The 18752-nt window shown below is 48.9% G+C and overlaps 1 protein-coding gene across 6 annotated transcripts in view; it reads right to left on the bottom strand.

The window, feature by feature from the left end:
* Positions 1 to 4312: 4312 nt before the first annotated feature.
* Positions 4313 to 18752, bottom strand: part of Smarca4 (SWI/SNF related, matrix associated, actin dependent regulator of chromatin, subfamily a, member 4) — a 97657-nt gene continuing 83217 nt past the window's right edge. For 4 of the 6 annotated variants that reach the window (XM_038321364.1, XM_038321358.1, XM_042054639.1 and 1 more), the window contains 5 exons: positions 7614 to 7722; positions 7385 to 7486; positions 6569 to 6701; positions 6325 to 6467; positions 4313 to 4650 (listed from right to left, as the gene is read on the bottom strand). In XM_038321364.1, the coding sequence (XP_038177292.1) occupies positions 4618 to 4650; positions 6325 to 6467; positions 6569 to 6701; positions 7385 to 7486; positions 7614 to 7722 (520 nt within the window). In that variant the 3' untranslated portion in view covers positions 4313 to 4617. The remainder of the gene's footprint in view (positions 4651 to 6324; positions 6468 to 6568; positions 6702 to 7384; positions 7487 to 7613; positions 7723 to 18752) is intronic. The other 2 variants (XM_038321360.2, XM_038321362.2) reach the window with 1 other exon arrangement.

The raw sequence follows: 18752 nt of genomic DNA, 5'->3' as shown, positions 1-18752 counted from the left end.
CCAGTGAGATGAGGGGCTGGCCTCAGGGAGCTGAGATCAAAGGAAGTGATTCAGGGCCCTGTGAAGGCCACAGCCCTGGCTTTCTTCTGTATCCCTGCATCTCAGGTGACAAGGACAAGGACACTTGCTCAGGGCATGGGGGCAGGGAGGGTACCTGGAATGCTTCTGTGACCTGTGAGGTCAGGAAGCTTTTGCTCAGTATTACAGAGAGCTGAGGGAACTCTTTCTGCCTGGATGCAGACAAGGGCAATTTAGGAAGGTTTTATTTTAGTGTGCATTGAGGGGACGCGGGCCATCATGGCAGGAGGACATGATGGCAGGAGCATGAGGCGGGGATGAGCTGCTTCTCAGCCACTTTCTCCTTTCCAGTCAGTCTAGAACCCAGCCTATGGGATGGTACCACCCACTTAAGTGTTAGGTACCCAGAGATTTGTCCTCAAGGTGATGTTTAGACTGTCAAGTGGCCTGCTTTGATGAAAAAGGCTGAAGGGAAAAGACAAGCCTGCCAGTTTCCCTCTGTCCTAAAATACGATGCCCAGAGTGGGTTGTCCTGAGCCCTAACATATACCTTGCTGTATGACCTTTCCTGGGAAGAAGTGAATAAATTGTATTTCCCCCAACTGGGGCACTGGTGCTACCCACGCCCGCCTTAGTAAACCATGGCAGGAAGGGGGGCAGGTATTGGCTCCTATCCAGACTGAGGTGAGAGCCATAGAGGATTCCTCAGATGAAGAGAAACCTGCTGTAACTCAGGTGCCTCCTGTGGTTTCTGGGGAGCATACTAGCTGGGGTGATAGCAGGAGGAGGGTCTAAGGAAGAAGCAAATGGGCTGGTTAGGTGGGAGATGCTGGGGTAGGATTCTGAGTCAGAGTAGGAAGAGGAAGGGATAAGGAACTCTTAAGACACCAGTGGGGGCTATTGGGTCAGGGTCAGATATTGCTTTACTGTCTCCATGGCCTGTGATGGACCTGGGCTGGAACACTTTGGAGCCTTAGAGATGGACATGCGTGTGCTCTTAAGCCATGTGGCTGCAGGGCCGGAAGGCCATTGGCCCATGCAGTTCCATCTAGGGCTGGATATGGCCACAGTGCAATGTTGGTGTAGTGGCTTTTACCCACCTTGCTACTTTGCTAGCCCAGGGGTGAACCCCCTTGAGCATGTAGGTGCGGTGCTGGTCTCCAGCAGACCTTTAAACACTAGCGGCCAAAGCCTCAGCTCTTATCTAGAGTCCCCTAAAAGACGCGAGTGCAAAAATGAAGAGCAGGAGAGGGAGGGTGGGTGAGGGAAGGATGGAGGGAGGGAGAGATCCCAACAGGAGCATGAAAGTCATCAGAGCCTAAACCTCAGAATCCCTGGTGGGTTGCCACTTTGCTTGTTTTAGATTTTTTGAGACGCGATTTCTCTCTGTGGTTCTAGCTGTTTTGGAACTTGCTCTGTGACCAGGCTGGCCTCAAAACTCACAGAGATCCACTTGCCTATAAGGCGTGAGCCACCACTACCCAGCCTTGTTTGTGGTTTTAAAGACTTATTTTGATTTTTCTCTCTTTATGCATCTTGTAGAGTCCAGAGAGGGCATCTAATTCCTTGAATCTAGAGTTACCAACCTGACGTAGCACTGGGAACTGGGCTCCACGAACATTCTAGAGAGAAGTAGCAAGCGCTCTAAACTGTTTTATCCCTCCAGACCCTTGTTTGGAGTTGTTTTTTTTTTTTTAAAGATTTATTTATTATGTATAAGTGTTCTGTCTGCATGTATGCCACCAGACTAGAAGAGGACACCAGACCTCATTAAGATGGTTGTGAGCCACCATGTGGTTGCTGGGAATTGAACTCAGGACCTCTGGAAGAGCAGGAAGTGCTCTTAACCTCTGAGCCATCTCTCCAGCCCCCTTGTTTGGAGTTTTAATAAAGGGCTTCAGGGCCTGTGAGATAACTCAGTGGGGAAAGGCCAAGCCTGACAACCTGAAACTGACCCCCAGGACCCGCATAGTAGGAGTTCCCACAAGTTTTCCTTTCATCCTTATGCGCACACTACGGCACACGTCTCTCCACTCCACAAAAAAATTGTCATTAAAATTTTGTTAGCTGGGTGGTGGTGGCACATACCTTGAATTCCAGCATTCGGGAGGCAGAGGCAGGTGGGGCTCTATGAGTTCGAGGCCAATTTGATTTACAGAGCTAGTTCTAGGACAAATGAGGCTACACAGAGAAAACCCTGTTTAGAAAAACCAAATAAATAAATAAAAAGAAACCAATTATTTTTATTTTATTTTTTTTTTTTGAGACGGTTTATCTGTGCATTGACTGTCCTGGAACTCACTTTGTAATCCCAAATGCTGGGATTAAAGGTGTGCGCCACCACTGCCTGACTGGGAACTTTGCTTGAGAGAAAGATTGTTGGGTGTGTGCACAAAGGTGCAATGGTTGAGTGGAGCCCAGGCCTTCAGAAAGGAAAGGTGAGTGCTCTACCCACTAGGCGGCACACGGGTCCGTGTGTGGTGTGTGGAGGGTGAGTTTCACAGTGGGGCGTGAACATGTGGGGTGGGAGGTGGCACACCAACTGCCCATCACTGCTGCTATTTTTCTGGCAATTGGCCTGGTGTGCTTCGCTGTGTCAACAAATGGTTACATGCTCACTGTGCAAGTCACACCTCTTCCTAAGACATTTCCACCTTCCAGATTCAGTACCCCTCCCCTGAGGAAGGGGCAGCTCGGGACTAGGCAGGCCTGCCACTCTGACCTCTTGTCCCACATGACCCTTGACACCTGGCAGTGCACATGATGCTGAACCCAATGTGTGTCTGTACCTTGTAAATCTAATTCCCTTGTAAATCTAATACTAGTTTATTGACTCTCAGATGAGAAGAGGCAGGTCCCAGCCTCATAAAATGGCTATTTCAATTATGTAGTCAACAGCATAGAAAAATGATGTATATAGTCACAACAAAAGAGAAGGACTGCTTATCTCTGTGAACAGCTGGAATACGGCCTAAACAGCTGGGATGATGGCAGCCATTTCCGACCACAAGGTAGCTGGATGTGTGGGTGCCGGTGCTGGTTCTGACAATGAAGAGAGGCCAGCTCCAGACTTCTGCTGGGAGAAACGCAAGGTCACACAGAACCTGTCAGGCTCATTTTGGATTTGCTGCTGTTTAAAATGAACGATATTATCATACTCATGTGTTGGTGTGTTATGTACACATTTTTTTTTGAGACAGGCTTCATTTATTTATTTACTTTTCTTTCTTATTTATTTATTTATTTATTTACTTATTTATTTTGAGCTGCCTGGCAAGAGCCAGATTTTATTATTTTTTGTTTTATCAGACAGTGTTTCCTTTGTGAAGCCCTAGCTGTTGTGGAACTTGTTTTGTCGATTAGACTCCCCTCAAACTCACAGAGATTACCCGCCTCTGCCTCCTGGGAATAAACAGATTCTATTCATTCATTCATTTTTGTTTTTTTGAGACAGAGTTGTAGCTGTCCTGGAACTCACTCTGTAGACCAGGCTGGCCTTAATCTCAGAGAGATCTACCTGCCTCTGCCTCCCAAATGTTGGAATTAAAGGCTTGAGTCACCAGGTCCAGGTCCAGCAAGACCCAGATTTTAAATGCCATTAAAAAACTTGTGTTTAGCCGGGCGGTGGTGGCGCACGCCTTTAATCCCAGCACTCGGGAGGCAGAGGCAGGCGGATCTCTGTGAGTTCGAGACCAGCCTGGTCTACAAGAGCTAGTTCCAGGACAGGCTCCAAAGCCACAGAGAAACCCTGTCTCGAAAAACCAAAAAAAAAAAAAAAAAAAAAAAAAAAAAAAAAAAACTTGTGTTTAGCCAGGTGGTTGTGGCACATGCCTGAAGGAGCATGGAGGCGCTTCTCCATGACTGTCTTAGAGCACAGTATGCTGGATTGGACTGGGGCCTGGCCTGTGGCTTTGAAGATACAGGGACTTTGTGCTGCAGACACTTTCGCCTATAGTGCCATCTACCCAGCCCAAACGAGGGACTGCCCCATGAGGATGTGCATATGAGCAGCATGTGTATGCATGGCACATGGCTAGTGCATGTACATATGCACATGAAGGCCAGAGATGGACACTGGGCATCTTCTGTGATTGGTTTCCACTGTATACACCGAGATGGAGGCTTTCACTTGAACCCACAGCTCACTGATTTAGCTTGCTTGACATGTGTGGGTGGAAGGGATGCACCTTTGACATGGCCAGTACTGTACCCACGAGCTAGTCCCAGCTACCAAAGGTCTTTGTTCTCGGTGGTGCAGACCCCACTGTAACAACAAGGAGTACAGAGACGGCAGTGGTTTGTCATTGGTTTAATTTATTACGTCTGACTCCAGTGACACTGACATACCCGCGGGGCCTGCGGACCTCCCGGAGCGTCGGCTCTGTCCAGTAAGATACAGTACAGTTAATGCTGGTAGAGACTCGAGGCCAGACCAGGGCCGACAGACAGGCCTATTCTTCTCTGCCTATAAATGTGGAAGATTGCATGTGTACAGTTCTCCAAGTCCGGAACTACATCTGGTGCTACCCATCACTGCTAAGGGCTACTCCATCTTGGCTGGGACGTGCGCCTTGGGGTCAGGACTCCGGAATGTCTGCTTCAGTCCTCCTCGCTGCCACTTCCTGAGCGGTCCTGGAGGAAGAGGGGGCAGGGTCTGAGTGGCTGCCACCTAGGCACTCTCCTGAGTGCTGGGGTAGAGCCTATGGATCTCAGATCCCAAGGAATAAAATACCTTGATACAGCAGAAAGAAAACACTAAAACTTGGGCCCTGCCCTGCAATATGGCAGCCCTGTTACCAGTAGGCCTGTTATATAGGAGAGAAACTGGCTTGGGGGTGAAGGACAGACCACTATGGAATGCTCCAAGAGGCAACAGGCCCATTGCAGCTATTCTGAGTATGAACATTTGTCTTGTTTTCTGACGGCCATTTTGGTATTTGTCTAATGTAGCTCAGACCAGCCTCAAACTTGCTATGCATCCAAGGATAACCACGAGCTCCTGATTCTCCAGCCTCTACCTCCCAAGTCCGGGGATCACAGGAGTGCACCACTATGTCTGCAGTCACTTTTATTTATGTTTTTTGGAGACATGGTTCCTCTGTAGCTTTGGAGCCTGTCCTGTAGACCAGGCTGGCCTTGAACTCACAGAGATCTGCCTGCCTCCCCTCCTGAGTGCTGCATTAAAGGCGTGCGCCACCAACGCCAGACTGCAGTCACTATTTTATTAAGATTTATTTTTAGGGCTGGAGAGATGGCTCAGTGGTTAAGAGAACTATCTGCTCCTACAGAGGACCTGAGTTCAGTTTCCAGAACCTACATAATGGCTCACAACATTTTTTTTTTCTGCCAACTTTATATTCTATTATTTTTGTTGAAATTAGCTCACAACATTTCTAACTCCAATTTTAGCAGACCCAATGCCCTCCTCCTAACCTCCATGATCACCATGAATACTCATCGCACACACGCAGGCAAAATATACATAAGAACAAACAAACAAATAAGAAAGACTTGGTTTTTGTTTTCTTTGAGTTAGGGTCTCTATCTTGGCTGCCTGCCTCTGCCTCTTTATTGCTGGGATTGAAGGCACAGCACCACAGCCGGCTTGTTTTCACTATGTAATGTTCAGGTGTTCAGGTGTGTGTCTGTGTGTGGGCATGAGTATGTGCACTCAGGCTAGAGGCCTGGGATCCCCTAGCGCTTGAGTCACCCCTGAGTACTGGGAACTGAATTCTGGTTTTCTACACAAGCAGTTAGCACTCTTAATCTCTGAGCCATCTTTGCAGAACCTCCCCATTTTATTGGTTTTTCGAGACTGGGTTTCTATCTGAAGACCGGCTGTCCTGGAACTCACTCTGTAGACCAGGCTGGCCTCAAACTCAGAGATCCCACCTGCTTCTGCCTCGAGAGATGGGATTAAAGGCAGGTGTCACCACTGCGTTTTTAATTTTTAAAATATGTGTATGAGTGTTTTATTCACATGCATGTTTGTGTATCATGTGTGCCTCATGGCTACAGAAGCTGTAAGAGGACATGGGATCCCTGGGGACTAGAATTATAGATGGTTATAAGCCCCTGCATGGGTGCAGGGGATTGAATCTGAACTTTCTGGAATAGCACCCACCTTTCCAGTCACCACTTTTAACTCAATGGTCCTATGTGTAACTGGACCATATAAGCCAAGGCAGAAGGCTGAGGACCCAGCCTGTGTCCCCTAGAAGGCTTCATAAAACAGGCCTGAGTTTACCCATCTGCAGAGTGGCCTGGACTTGGGCGTGGCTTAACTAAGGGCTGCGGTGCCCTCACCTCTTCCTGCTCCTCCTCACTGTCGTCGTCGCTTACGACTGGCTTGGCCCGGGACCCCCGGCTTGGCCGCCGCCGGCCCCCCTTCAGTCGATCCTGGGCCTTCTCCTTCCGGCCCAGTTTGATCTTTACCTTGACAGAGCGGGCTGAGGGGACATAAGGAAGTAAGCTGTTAAGTGAGGCAACAGCTGGCACCTCAGGTCATCTGTGAGCCACTGCAGCAGCTCCGCCCCTTTCCCTTACTCACACTCAGACTCGGAGCCTTCCTCCTCGCCCTCCTCTTCCTCCTCGCTTTCTTCGCCGTCACTGTCATCCTCCTTCTCAATTTTCTGCCGCACACTGGTGAAGACAGACTGCAGGACGATGGAGTCCTCGTAGATCTGTGAGGACACAGGGCTGATGTCACTTTCTATTGGAGCCCTGCTCTTCAGCAAGGCCACCCCACAACCCTTCCCTGAATGACAAAATGCTAGGGCTCAGAGGCTTGTGAGCTGGCCAGTTTCTCCCTCACTGACTCTACTTTTCAAGGCCCTGATGTCTGCAAAGATGAATGATATTAGAAATACACAATCCTATTGACATGGATTTTCCTTGACCTAACAAAGCAAAACCCATCTCCTGGAAGCCACCCCTCCCTACCAGAGGCAGATGGGAACCACTGCCAGGCATTTCCCAACAGAAAAGACTCAGGGCACAGCCTGCCTTTCCAGAGAGTAAACAGGAGTAGATGTAAAACTACAGCACAGGCTGGGCGAGGACTCAGGCTCAGTCCCCAACAGCCACTGTGTGGTTCACAGCCGCGTGTCCCAGTGGATCTGATTCTCTCTTCTGCAGGCGCCAGTTACACATGTAGTGTACGGACACCCACGCAGGCAAAACACCCATTACATAAAATAAAAATAAACTGCAAGACAGACAACAAGGCTGGGAGGCAGCTGCATGTGACCCCTTTACTACTAAGGAAAGGGACACTGCTTTCAGCAACAGGAGCAGACCAAACTGTTCGAACCCATTATTTGGAGGGGATGAAGGGCAGGCGACACAATGGCCATGTGGTGCTCACCAAGGAGCCCTCGAGGTTGAACGTCTGAGCATTCTGGCAGAGCAGCATCACATCCTTCTCCAGGTCATTGAGGCTGCGATACTTGTGGTTGCGGATGCGTTCCTGTGGGGAGGGATGGAGAGAGGGAGGCCTTACTCTGGGCAGCCATGACTTCCTGTCTGCCCGTGCTGTGACTGCTAGGCTGACCTGGCCGTACTCCCAGAGCCCCAGATTCTTGGCGCCCACATACCTTGATCTTCTTGAAGTCCACGGGTTTTCGGATGAGTTCATAGTACTCAGGAAGCTCCTTGCGTGAGGGAAGCTGGATGAACACCTCACTGAGCTGCCTTCCACTACTGCTGCAAGATGACATGGTGTGTGTCACTCCCGGGCGTTGGTCCATCACCCGAGAGAGACATTGCACCATCACCCAAGGACAGAAGATGAGGACTTAAAGACTAGGGAGTTCTTCATCTTTTTGAGACAGTGTCTCATCATGCAGACAAGGCTGGATTTAAACTCAGAAATCACAGCCTGCCTCCTCACCAGTGCTGCGACTGAAGGTGAGCACCCTCTCCATTTAACCTGGCAGCTATTTAAGTGTTTGAGGCCTTCTGAATGCTGAAACATTCCTGGCGGATAACCAGGTCCAGTGGCAGGAAGTGCAGTGTGGTGACATCTCTAAGGCTAGCCCTGGAAGGAGTGTCATACTGCCACCCTCAGGGTACACACATCCAAGCCACTCTCATTCCCATCAATAGTCTCACTCTGCAGACCAGGCTGGCCTTTAACTCACAGAGCTCAGACAGCCTCCTGAGTGCTGAGAGTAAAGTGTGCACCACCACACCCATTTCACCTTAATTTTTATTCTATGCAAGGCACACATTCTATGCTTGAGCACAGGGAGCATTACAGGGACCTTCCTGTGGTCACAATTCCCACATGCAGCTCGCCTGCGGTGGCACCAAGCCAGAGGCCTTCAGAGTACATGGCACAAACCCCAGGACGAAAGAGGAAGAGCACAGCTGTGTCCTGGGTTCTCCAAAGGGACAAGTGCAGCTTCATATCACCATGACTGCTGTCCTTGCTCCTGTTCCTGAAGTGCTGACCTTAGTGGCCCCTACAGCAAGTGGTGTGAGTAGGCTATGCAGAGAGCCTAAGGGGGCAGATGGGGTCACACCCACGAGCAGAGGGAGGGAACCAGACTCCCTAGGGTCTCTGTGTGGCTGGTGTAAGGGCCAGAATGCATCCGCCCCTCATCATCACCTGACAGTTGCCCAACCCTGGCAGAGTTCTCAAGTGGCAGGATAAGCCAGTGAGTGAGGCAGAGGAAACTATGCCCCCCAGGGCCAAGAGGGTGGTATTTGTAGGGAGGAGAGAGTCCCCGTGGCACTGAGCCCCACGACCACCTCTCCAGCACCCCTCTATCCTTCATTATCTTTTTTTTCAAATAGCCAGGGTGGCCCTCCAACTTGCTGTGTTGCCAAGAATGACCCTGAACTTCACTCTCTCTCTTTTTAAAAACCCTAAATTTAAAACAGGCTGGGGTGGTGGTGCACACCTTTAATCCCAGTGCTCAACAGGCATAGGCAAGAGGATCTCTGAGTTGAGGCTAGCCCAGTCTACGCGGTGAGAACCTATCTCAAAAAAACCAACCAACAAACCAACTGCCATGCTCCAGGGGATGCCCCATACCTACAAGACAATGGGCAGCACAAATGGGACTTGGTGTGTTATAAAAAAAAATGCAGAAAAGGTTAGGAGGTGAAGGTAGATAATGAGTTAGGGTGCAGGGTAGAAAGTGAAAATGATCAAAATGCAAAAAGTTTTTGTTTTGTTCTAGAAAATTCTAAATGGCTAGGCCTGATGGAACTCATTGGTAGAGCGTTTGCCTAGCATGCACAAGATCCTGGATTCCATCCCAGCACCACAAGAAGAAGAAGAAGAAGAAGAAAATCTCAGTGCATGGAGATCACAATCCCTGATACAGACACAAGAGTCCCTAGAATACAACAGACAAGAGGATGCTTTGTCCCTGGAGGGCACATGCCCTACAGAGCAACTGTCCCTGTACCACAACATCAATTCAAATTTTGCTCCTGCTGAGAAAGCAAGCATGAGAAGTTCCAGCTTTGTTCCCTTCTGTTCCTCCATCCAGCATGGAGGTGGGGGTGGAGGTATAGGGACATGCCTGGCCTACATGTAGGACTAGCACCTTCCACCCCCTTCAGGGCTACATCTTCAGTACTAGCCCTGTGTATGGACCTCAAGGAGGCTATGGCACATGCCCTCCAGCCAAGACAGAGCTGTCTGTAGTCTCCAGACAAAGGATGTGGCTTAGCCTAGTTTCCTGCACTTGCATATACTCCTGCTGTGGGAGCTTCTTCTTTGCAACGGAAGAGCACTGGCCAGGTTTCCTCAACTGACCCTGCTGTGCAATTTCCTAAGCAGAGCCTTCTTGATGCAGCAAAGATTCATTTAACTGTTCCTTAGCAAGAACTGTTTCCCATCAACAGAAGACAGGTAGGCACAGACACAAATAGGACTTGCCAAGTTGGTGGGGCCCAGGAATTCAAGGCCAGCCTGGACAGCTCAGCAAACCTTGTCTCCATAAAAAAAAAAAAAAAAAAAAAATGTCCCCAGTGTGGCAGGCTTGCTTAAGAGCTATGCCACTATTCCCTCCATCCTCTGCCCCTTTTGTTTTTTTGAGACAGGGTTTCTCTGTCCTATAATTTGTTTGTAGACCAGGCTAGCCTTGAACTCACAGAGATCTGCCTGCCTCTGCCTCCCAGGTGCTGGGATTAAAGGTGTGTGCTCCTCCCCTTATTTTTAAATTCAGTGACTCAATCGCAGAAGGAAGGGTCTTGAGTATTTAGACACAGCTCATTTCCCCTTCAGCTCTGCTCAGTGCCACTTCCATAATTCTGAAGAGACGCTTGCCTCCATTTTCCCATGATGATGATTCATGGCATGCCTTGACTATGCTATTTCATGTAGGAAGCCCCAGCGTAAAGTGGGCAGCACCATTCCCTGGGCCAAAGTCCTGAACTGAGCAGGAATGGAGAAGCGGGACAGAGGGCATGTGTTTATTCTCTCTGCTCTTGACTGTGCTTGTGATGGGACTAGTTCCTATCTTGATTTCCTTCCCAACAATGACAGACTGCCCTGAACTGTGACCTAAGGACACCCTTTCTTCCTTAGTTGCTTCTTGTCATGGCATTTTATCACATTAACAGAAATGAAACTAGGCCAGGTGACGAAAGCTGTTGCAGCCATTCTCCTGTGGTCTGAAGATGGTATTCCCAGAGAGTGGCTGTACTCTAGAGCACTGGTTCTCATTTTCCTAGAGCTGAGACCCTTTAAGACAGTTCCTAATGCTGAGGTGATCCCCACCATGAAAGTATTTTGTTGCTACTTCATAACTGTAATTTTGTCACTGTTATGAATCATAATGTAAATATGTGACCCCAAAGGAGTAAAAACCCACAGGCTGGAAACCACTATCTAGAGGAAAATGGCAAATTTTCTTTTTTGTTTCTGAGGTCCCTTCATCTACATACCCTGGGTGGCCTGCAACTCACTATAGCCCAGGCTGGCCTCAAAATCACAGAGATCTGTCCATTATGCCACCTCTTCTAGAAATCTTCAAAGCACCAGTCCGAGCTCTCTGTGCTCTCCTGCAGAGCTGTCTATCACACAGCAGCTGCAGCAGAGCTCGAGGCCACCTTCATCCTGATGAGCAGTGAGGGATGCTGATGGCAGCTTATGCGGATAGAAAACTCGGCTCTGAGCAAGTTAAGTCATGCAGCTCACCAGGCAAGCAGAAACTTCCCTTTGTGCAGGAACCTCACACGGTGATATTACGCCTTGGTGCTACCTGCCATTCTGTCTGCACGCAGGCCAGGTGGATGTTGGTCGTCTGCTATAAATCCATTTGGAAGATTGACAACTGTGATCAGACAGACTATGGATGGTACAAGACTCTTCCTGAGAAGGAAACATAGATGCATGTCCCAAGAACCCAAGGAACAACAGCACCCTTGAGGAGTAAGGGCCTACACAGTCCCCTTCCCTCTTCAGAAACATGAGTGAACCCTAGGACTGTGCACAGGAAAAGCAAGGCATCCGCTGTGAGGACCTCTTGGACAGTCAACGCCATCATACTTTGGGGGCTAAAACTTCACAACTGTGATACAGTACCATGCTGGATCCTTCTCCATCCCTAGGCACACTTGCCAAGCTTCCTAGCCAGCAAGAAGCGAACATACCATAGCTTGTCACACACTTGAATAGCCTTCCAAGCTCTTCAAGACTCCCCAGGAAAGCCTAATCATGCACCTCACCTTGATGCAAATGTAACCTCTGGCCCGAGGTGCTGGCTCCATCCACACATTTCTCATGACACTAGTATTCAACCAACTTTACACATTCTAATCAAATGCTCAGCATGGAGCTATACCCAGAGGTCTATGATCCTGCCATCCCTGTGTCCTGGAGGGGCTCTGGGGGCGGGGGTGGAATTAGCTGAGTCTATTCTCCTTATATTGATGTAGCACCATGCTGAGAGTCACAAGTGACAAATCTTGCTACTGCTAACAGGCACTGGGACGCACCACTGGGTATTAAGTCAGCAGCTCGACTGGGTGGCAGTGGTGCATTCAGGAGTCAGAGGCAGGCAAATATGAGTCTGAGGCCAGCATGGTCTACAGAGTGTTCTAGCACGCTCAGGGTTACAAAGAGAAACCCTGTCTTAACAAATCAACACACACAAATAAAAATAAACAAAAAAGAAATCAGCAGCTGCTAGGGTGGTGGCAGCACACACATTTAATCCAAGTACTCGGGAGGCAGAGGCAGTTGGATCTCTGAGTTTGAGGCTCTTCTGATCTACAGAACGAGTTCCAGGATAGTAAGGGGTATGTGCAGAGAAGAAACCCTGTCTTGAAAAAACAAACCAAAAACAAACCAAACCAAACCAAACCAAACCAACCAACCAACCAACCGAGTTGTCTGGATTAGGTTGGCTGGCGGGCATGTCTGTGGAAAACTCTTGACTATGTTAACTGAGTGGTTGGTCCTTTCCATTGCAGAAAGTTTCCTAGACTGTAAGCCTGCAGAGAGTGAGCACGTGTGCATTCAGAGACCTGCTCGTGGCCAGATGTAGTGGACCTGTATGTCAGAAGTAAATGGCCTCGACGTCCCTGCTCTGATGAGCTGTAACCTGGAACTGTGAGCTACAAAACCGCTTTCTCCCTTAAGCTGTATCTTCAGGGTGTTTTGTCACAGCAACAGGAATAAGATGAGGACACGTACTGGAAAAGGAAGCGCTTGGTCATAGGAAACCCTCCTGGGCAGAGAGTAGGCAGCAGATGGATGCCTAGGGCTATGACAGCTCTTTCTTCCTTAGTCATTCTGCAGTGAGGCTATGCCTTGACATCTCTATGGTCCGACCCATGTTTCTGGGTGCACAGTGAAGCTGAGCACCATCTTGAAGGCTGCTAGCACTCTGCTACCTTTCCAGACACTTTCAGAACCTGGATTTGTTCATCTATCTGGGAAGGGGACTTGAACTCGCTTATTGCAAACACTTGTTTGATGTGTGGCTCATTTCATTCATTCAAGGTGTTCTTTGTCCTGCTGAAGAGGCATCTGCCTAGCATCAGACTGGATACAGACATGTACTTTGAAAACATTCCCAAACTGCTAGCTGAGGATTGGTCACCTCGGTAAGATGTTCTCTCCAGTTGTTCTCAGCATCCCCACCCAGTCCTGCCTGCCTGTCTCCTCACTCATGGCAAACCATGAGCTACAAACTGCACTGCTGCTCATAAGTCTGAGACAAGCACAAAGGAAGGAAGATGTGCAGGAGGCTGAGGAGCCTGCGCTGTCCCTTGCACACCACCTCACCACAAGGAAGACACACTGCAGAGCTCCCTGCAGACACCATGTGCCTATCCATGCCTCTCTGTGGGGTATGCCAATGAATGCTTCTGTAGGATGAGAACTGAGGGAAGGGGAACCGAACCTTCCTGTGTCTGGATGGCATGAACGAACTAGGAGAGCCCTGCTTTTAACCAGACACAGGAGTGCGGGCCATGGCTTCCCAGTTGGGTTTCATTGCTTATTAACAGCCAACGATGTGGGCAACAGCTGGGGATGGAAGCACTGCTGCCACTCTGCTTTTCTGTGTCAACTCCTAGAGAAGACATTGTCCTACTTTATCACTACAGAGAGGGACACTGTCTAGGGCCTAGGGTTCAGTTACTGAGGTCCTACCAGGGAAGACTCTGAGTTAGCGGTTTGCAGGCTCTCTTGGCAGGGTCTTCCTCCACACCAGCTCAGGCGGTCAGGAACAGCTACTGTCAAAGTCTTTTCTTTTTTCTTTTCAAGATAAGGCTTCTCTGTGTTGCCCTGGCTGTCTGGGAACTCATCTTGAACCTAGAGATCCGACTGCCTCTGCCTCCCTAAGTGCTAGGATTAAAGGTGTGTGCCACCACAAGTGACAAATCAAGTCTTTTAAAGACAGAGTCTTGTGTGTCCCAAACCGGCCCTGAATTGACTTCTGATCCTTGTGTCTCCACTTCCTCAATGCTGGCGGTTGCAGGCGTGCACTTCCAGGTGCTGGGATGGAACCTAAGATCTTATGCATACTAGGCAAATACTCCGGCTTCAGATGCACAGACCAGCCCTGGAACCAAAGTTCTTATTATGGTATCATGCTGGGTTTTAACAATGGAATCTGAGCCTAGGGTTCAAGAAGTATGGAAAACCTTCCACGGAGCTCAGTAATGTATAGGACACAACTTCAACACCTTCATTTGATGAAGGTCCTGAATATGGCACTGGTGAAGGCAAGCGAAGAATGGAACAGGAGATGACAGGCGCAGGGTTATGCCAGGAAAGCATCTGAGAATTAGGAAGCAGAGCAAAGGGACAGCAAGGCTAGCCATGGCTCTGTGGGTTGACTGAGGTTAGATGCAAGATGAGGGAGGCCCAAGGTCTGCAGTGCTGGGTGGCAGTGGCCCAGACTGAATTTGTCAGCATTCCATCTGTAACTGTGGAGCAGTCTCACTATCAAAGGACACCTCAATCCTCTTCTGAGGCACCAGGAACTGGGGAGCCAAAGGGTGATGGGGTGTTCTGGACTAGCAGAGCATATGGACTGGGAGTAACTGGATCTGAGCTCATTCCATAGAGGGTGGCCTATACACCATATGTGAAAACTTAGCAAATGCAACCTGGAATGGAAGGCCTTCACAGGGAAAAAGGCTGCTGACTGCAGGGAACAGAGCAAAGGACCCAGCCGCTCCAGACTCTGTCTAGTACCCTATCAGCCCTGCCTGTTTGCCTGTGAGCTATGAACTGATCACTGGTCTCATTATCAGCCACCTGCTTTCCTTGGTATAGGAATGTTTGGCCCAGGGCATGAAGCCCAAGATGGAATCTGCCTTCTAACCTATTTCCAGGTAGATTCTTTTTTAAAAATATTTATTGATTTAATTGTTTATGTATATAATATTCTGTCTGTGTGTATGCCTGAAGGCCAGAAGAGGGCACCAGACCTCATTACAGATGGTTGTGAGCCACCATGTGGTTGCTGGGAATTGAACTCAGGACCTTTGGAAGAGCAGGCAGTGCTCTTAACCGCTGAGCCATCTCTCCAGCCCTTCCAGGCAGATTCTAAGGTGAGTTCATAGTCTTAGGTGGCTAGACAAGGAAGCAGGCCAAGGCTCTCCCGAGCTGCAGAGTGAGCTCTGTCTGTGGCCTGGCCGGGGCTCACCTGGTCTGCCAAAGTCTGCTGTGGCTTCTAAGCCAGGTGCTAAGCAGATGGTGCTGGCCACAAACCTAGAACCAACAGGCAGCAAGCCCAGATGTCATTCAAAGGCTTAGGGGCTGGAAAACCCTGGAGCTAATTTGGCCCATCTTCCCTAAGGACTTAGGGCATGGCTCCATTACTCAGGAGGACAGGTTTAATCACAGAAGTACCTCAGTACCTCAGGCAGGCAACAACCCACAGTTTTTATTATTTATTTATTTGTTTGTTTGTTTGTTTATTGCATAGAGCACAGCCTCTCTCTTCTGCAAAACATCTGCCTCCTGTCTCTTTACACTGAGTAGTGGCTGGAAGGAGACAGTATGGCTTGCTGAGAAGTCCCAGGCAGTGCTGGGTATTTCTGGGCCTGAGGTTTCATCCTACCTAGCTTCACTTTTCCATATTCCTGACCTCTCAATCTTGTTTCTTCATTTGGAAACTGGGGTACAGGAGTAGAACAGAATTTTAAAATCTACAACTCAAGACTTTTGAACGTGTGCCCACCACCCTGGAGTGTCAAGTGCAAACACCATACCTCTTTGTCATATAACACAAAATGCACAACTTGTAGAACAAACATGTTACTATGATCTCAGCACCAGTGTGGAATGCATAGTCTACACAGCGGCAAGAGCTCTGGGAGGTGCACAGCCCTGAGGACAGTCGAGAGGTCCAAGGTGCTCCCTTGGGCCAGCTGGCTGAGATGGCTCCTACAGTGCTCTGGAACCTGATCCTATGCACTTGGAAGGAGCTGATTTGGGCCCTTGCTTTTCCATGGCCCAGGACAAGGCGCAACCCAACTCCCGAGTCCATACTTTCATCCATGTTTTACCTTCAAAGTAAAAAGTTCTTTTCCCACTTCATTTTGACTGGCTATGTGCTGTAGTATTAGCTGGGGATGGTGCTCAGTTCTCCTCTTAGTCTGGCAGGTTCTCTAACATGAAGAGAGGACTGAACTGCAGGGAGAGCAGCTCTGCTTCAAGTAGGAGGCAGCCCAGACCCTGTCTCCTCTCACGGACACCCATCCTCCTCTTCTCCCGGGGCTCTGCTCATGAGCTCAATTCTGCCTGCCTGTGCACCGACTCAAGAGTCACACAGTTCAAGCTCCTACCTACTGTGTGCCATAGCAGGAAGTATACTGCGAGTGGGTGCTATGGAGCCAAGGTCAGCAGGCCCTGCCTACTGGCTACCAGCACCTATGGGAGAACATAAAAAGGAAACAAGTTTAGTTCTGGGCCAGAAAGCCACAGCCTCAATGGCCAGCAGCACTGACACAGCGGGGCTTCCCCCCCTCTCCACAGCAGTCTATCTTGAAGCCAGCAGCACTAGTTCCTGGAGGCTGCCAAATGGACGTGCGACCGTTAACCGTCACCCAGAAACAGGTCTATGGTCTAGCTCAAAATCATTCTTTGGTATCTGTCAAGTACTAAGACGCAGGGCAGTGGTGGCGCACATCTTTAATCCCAGCACTTGGGAAGCAGAGGCAGGTGGATCTCTGAGTTTGAGGCCAGCCTGGTCTACAGAGTGAGTGCTAGGACAGAACAGGCTCAAAACTATATAGAGAAACCCTGTTTTGAAAAACAAAACAAAAAAAATAAAAATTAAAAAAAAAAAGAGGAAGCAGTTTTGATGACAGGGCTACATAGAGAGCATTTGTCGAAAATAAAAAACAAACAAGGGGCTGGAAAGATGGCTCAGAGGTTAAGAGCACTGGCTGCTCTTCCTGAGGTCCTGAGTTCAATTCCCAGCAACCACATAGTGGCTCACAACCATCTGTAATGAGAGCTGTTGCCCTCTTCTGGTATGTAGGCAGAACAATGTACACACAGTAAATAAATAAATCTTTAAAACAAAACAAAACAAAACTAAGTTTGATGCTACAATGTTATTCTCCCCAGCATATCTGCAACGGGGTAAGAGATGTTAGGCCTGACTTGTGAACACTGCCTACCATGCCAGAGACAAGAGCTTTCTGGACGAAGTACATCATAAAGAATCTGCAGCCTCTGCCCTCGAGCTGACATTCTGGAGGGGGTAGAGCTCCGTGGTCCAGGCTGGTGGCTCTGGGACAGACTGACTAGCAGAGGTGGTAGATACAGAGGTCAGCCATGTGAGCAGCCAGCCACGCACACACGAGAGGCATCCCTGGTTGTCTCTACATTTGCAGGGAAATTGACAATGTCTGTGATGCCATCAGGAAGGGAGGGACAGGGGGGAGAGGCCTCTCCAGAGAGCTGCTGCTACTGAAGGCCTCCCATCAGCTACCACAGTTGTGGACACCCTGTTAGCTGCCTCCCTTGGCTGCTTTCCCCACGACAAAGCAGACTTCCCATAAGCTCACACTGTGCTGTCTCACAGCTGTGCTCATCTTTCTAGCAGCAAACTTAGTTAAGTGTCAGGCGTATCCACAGAATGAGTCAATGTTGTACCAAACATCCTTTTGAAATTCTCTGGCAAATGAGTTAAGTTTCTGACCAGGAAAATGAGGCAAGGCTGACTTTCCTCAGGTAACATGTGACTGTAGCCATCAGCAACCCTTGTTAGGGTGAAGGGACCTGCTTCCAACAATCTGTTACAATCCTGTTACACTCTTTCCCCCTGTAGAGCTCTAGGCTCCATGACACTATCCAATCTAGACGGGAGGCTACTTAGAAACAGGCATCAAGCTCCAAGACATCTTGCCCCACGGTCAGCTATAAGCACAGTAACGCCCCAGCAAGGTGCTCAGCATTAGGTTGCACGCTTACCACATCCAAGGAGTTTGTGCCCTGCAACAGAGTCATCTTGACAAACCAATTCTGAGTCGTCACCTTACTAACGGATCTGTGCGCTGGAGCCTGTTTATTCTACTGCTGGGTGAGTCATCTGTCACCTCATGGATAATTGCATGAGGGAAGGAAGCTTTTTCAGTAGGGCACAGAATACACAAATAACAAACTGAAAACAACCAATGCTTATGAAGTCTCTCACACATGCCCCTCCGATACACCAAACTCCAAGGAAGCCCATGACCTAGGTATTGTTATGTACACGGCTACCATCTCAGACAGTTTTCCAGGCAGGCCCCACTTAGAGAGAACTGCTGCCCATGGCCAGCACCACGGATAGGCTTGGAACTTCATCCACATTGAAGTACATGGTGCTCTGCAGACAAAGGCCCTCTAGGTAGCAGCAATATCTGCTTCCAGAGCTCTCAGGTTACAGTTACTCTGTGGATGGACTCATGACTAAGACTGCAACCCTGCTGCTATGGACTTGGGCCATAGTGACTAGCACAGAGGAAACTGCACGCCGAGCTCAACTGAGAGGATGAGGTTGAGTCATTTCAGGACCTTGCCATCAACTGCCAAAAATCTGGATATCTTGGCAGGGGCAGCCTTTCAAATTTTCAATATTAATTGAAAAAATTTTAACTTTATTTTTAGTGTTTTTTATTTTCTTGCTTGTGTTTTTGAAACAAAGTCTCTCTATATAGACCAGACAAGCCTCACTCAGAGCTCTGTCTGCCTCTGCCTCCTAAGTGCCAAGATTAAAGGTATATTCCAGCAACGGCTCCATTCTTTTTTAAGTTACTTA

This window comes from Arvicola amphibius, chromosome 3 (assembly GCF_903992535.2).
Source record: "Arvicola amphibius chromosome 3, mArvAmp1.2, whole genome shotgun sequence".
In the NCBI taxonomy this organism is placed as follows: Eukaryota; Metazoa; Chordata; class Mammalia; order Rodentia; family Cricetidae; genus Arvicola; species Arvicola amphibius.
The sequence above is the reverse complement of the archived record's forward strand: the minus strand, read 5'-3'. Positions and strand labels throughout refer to the sequence as shown.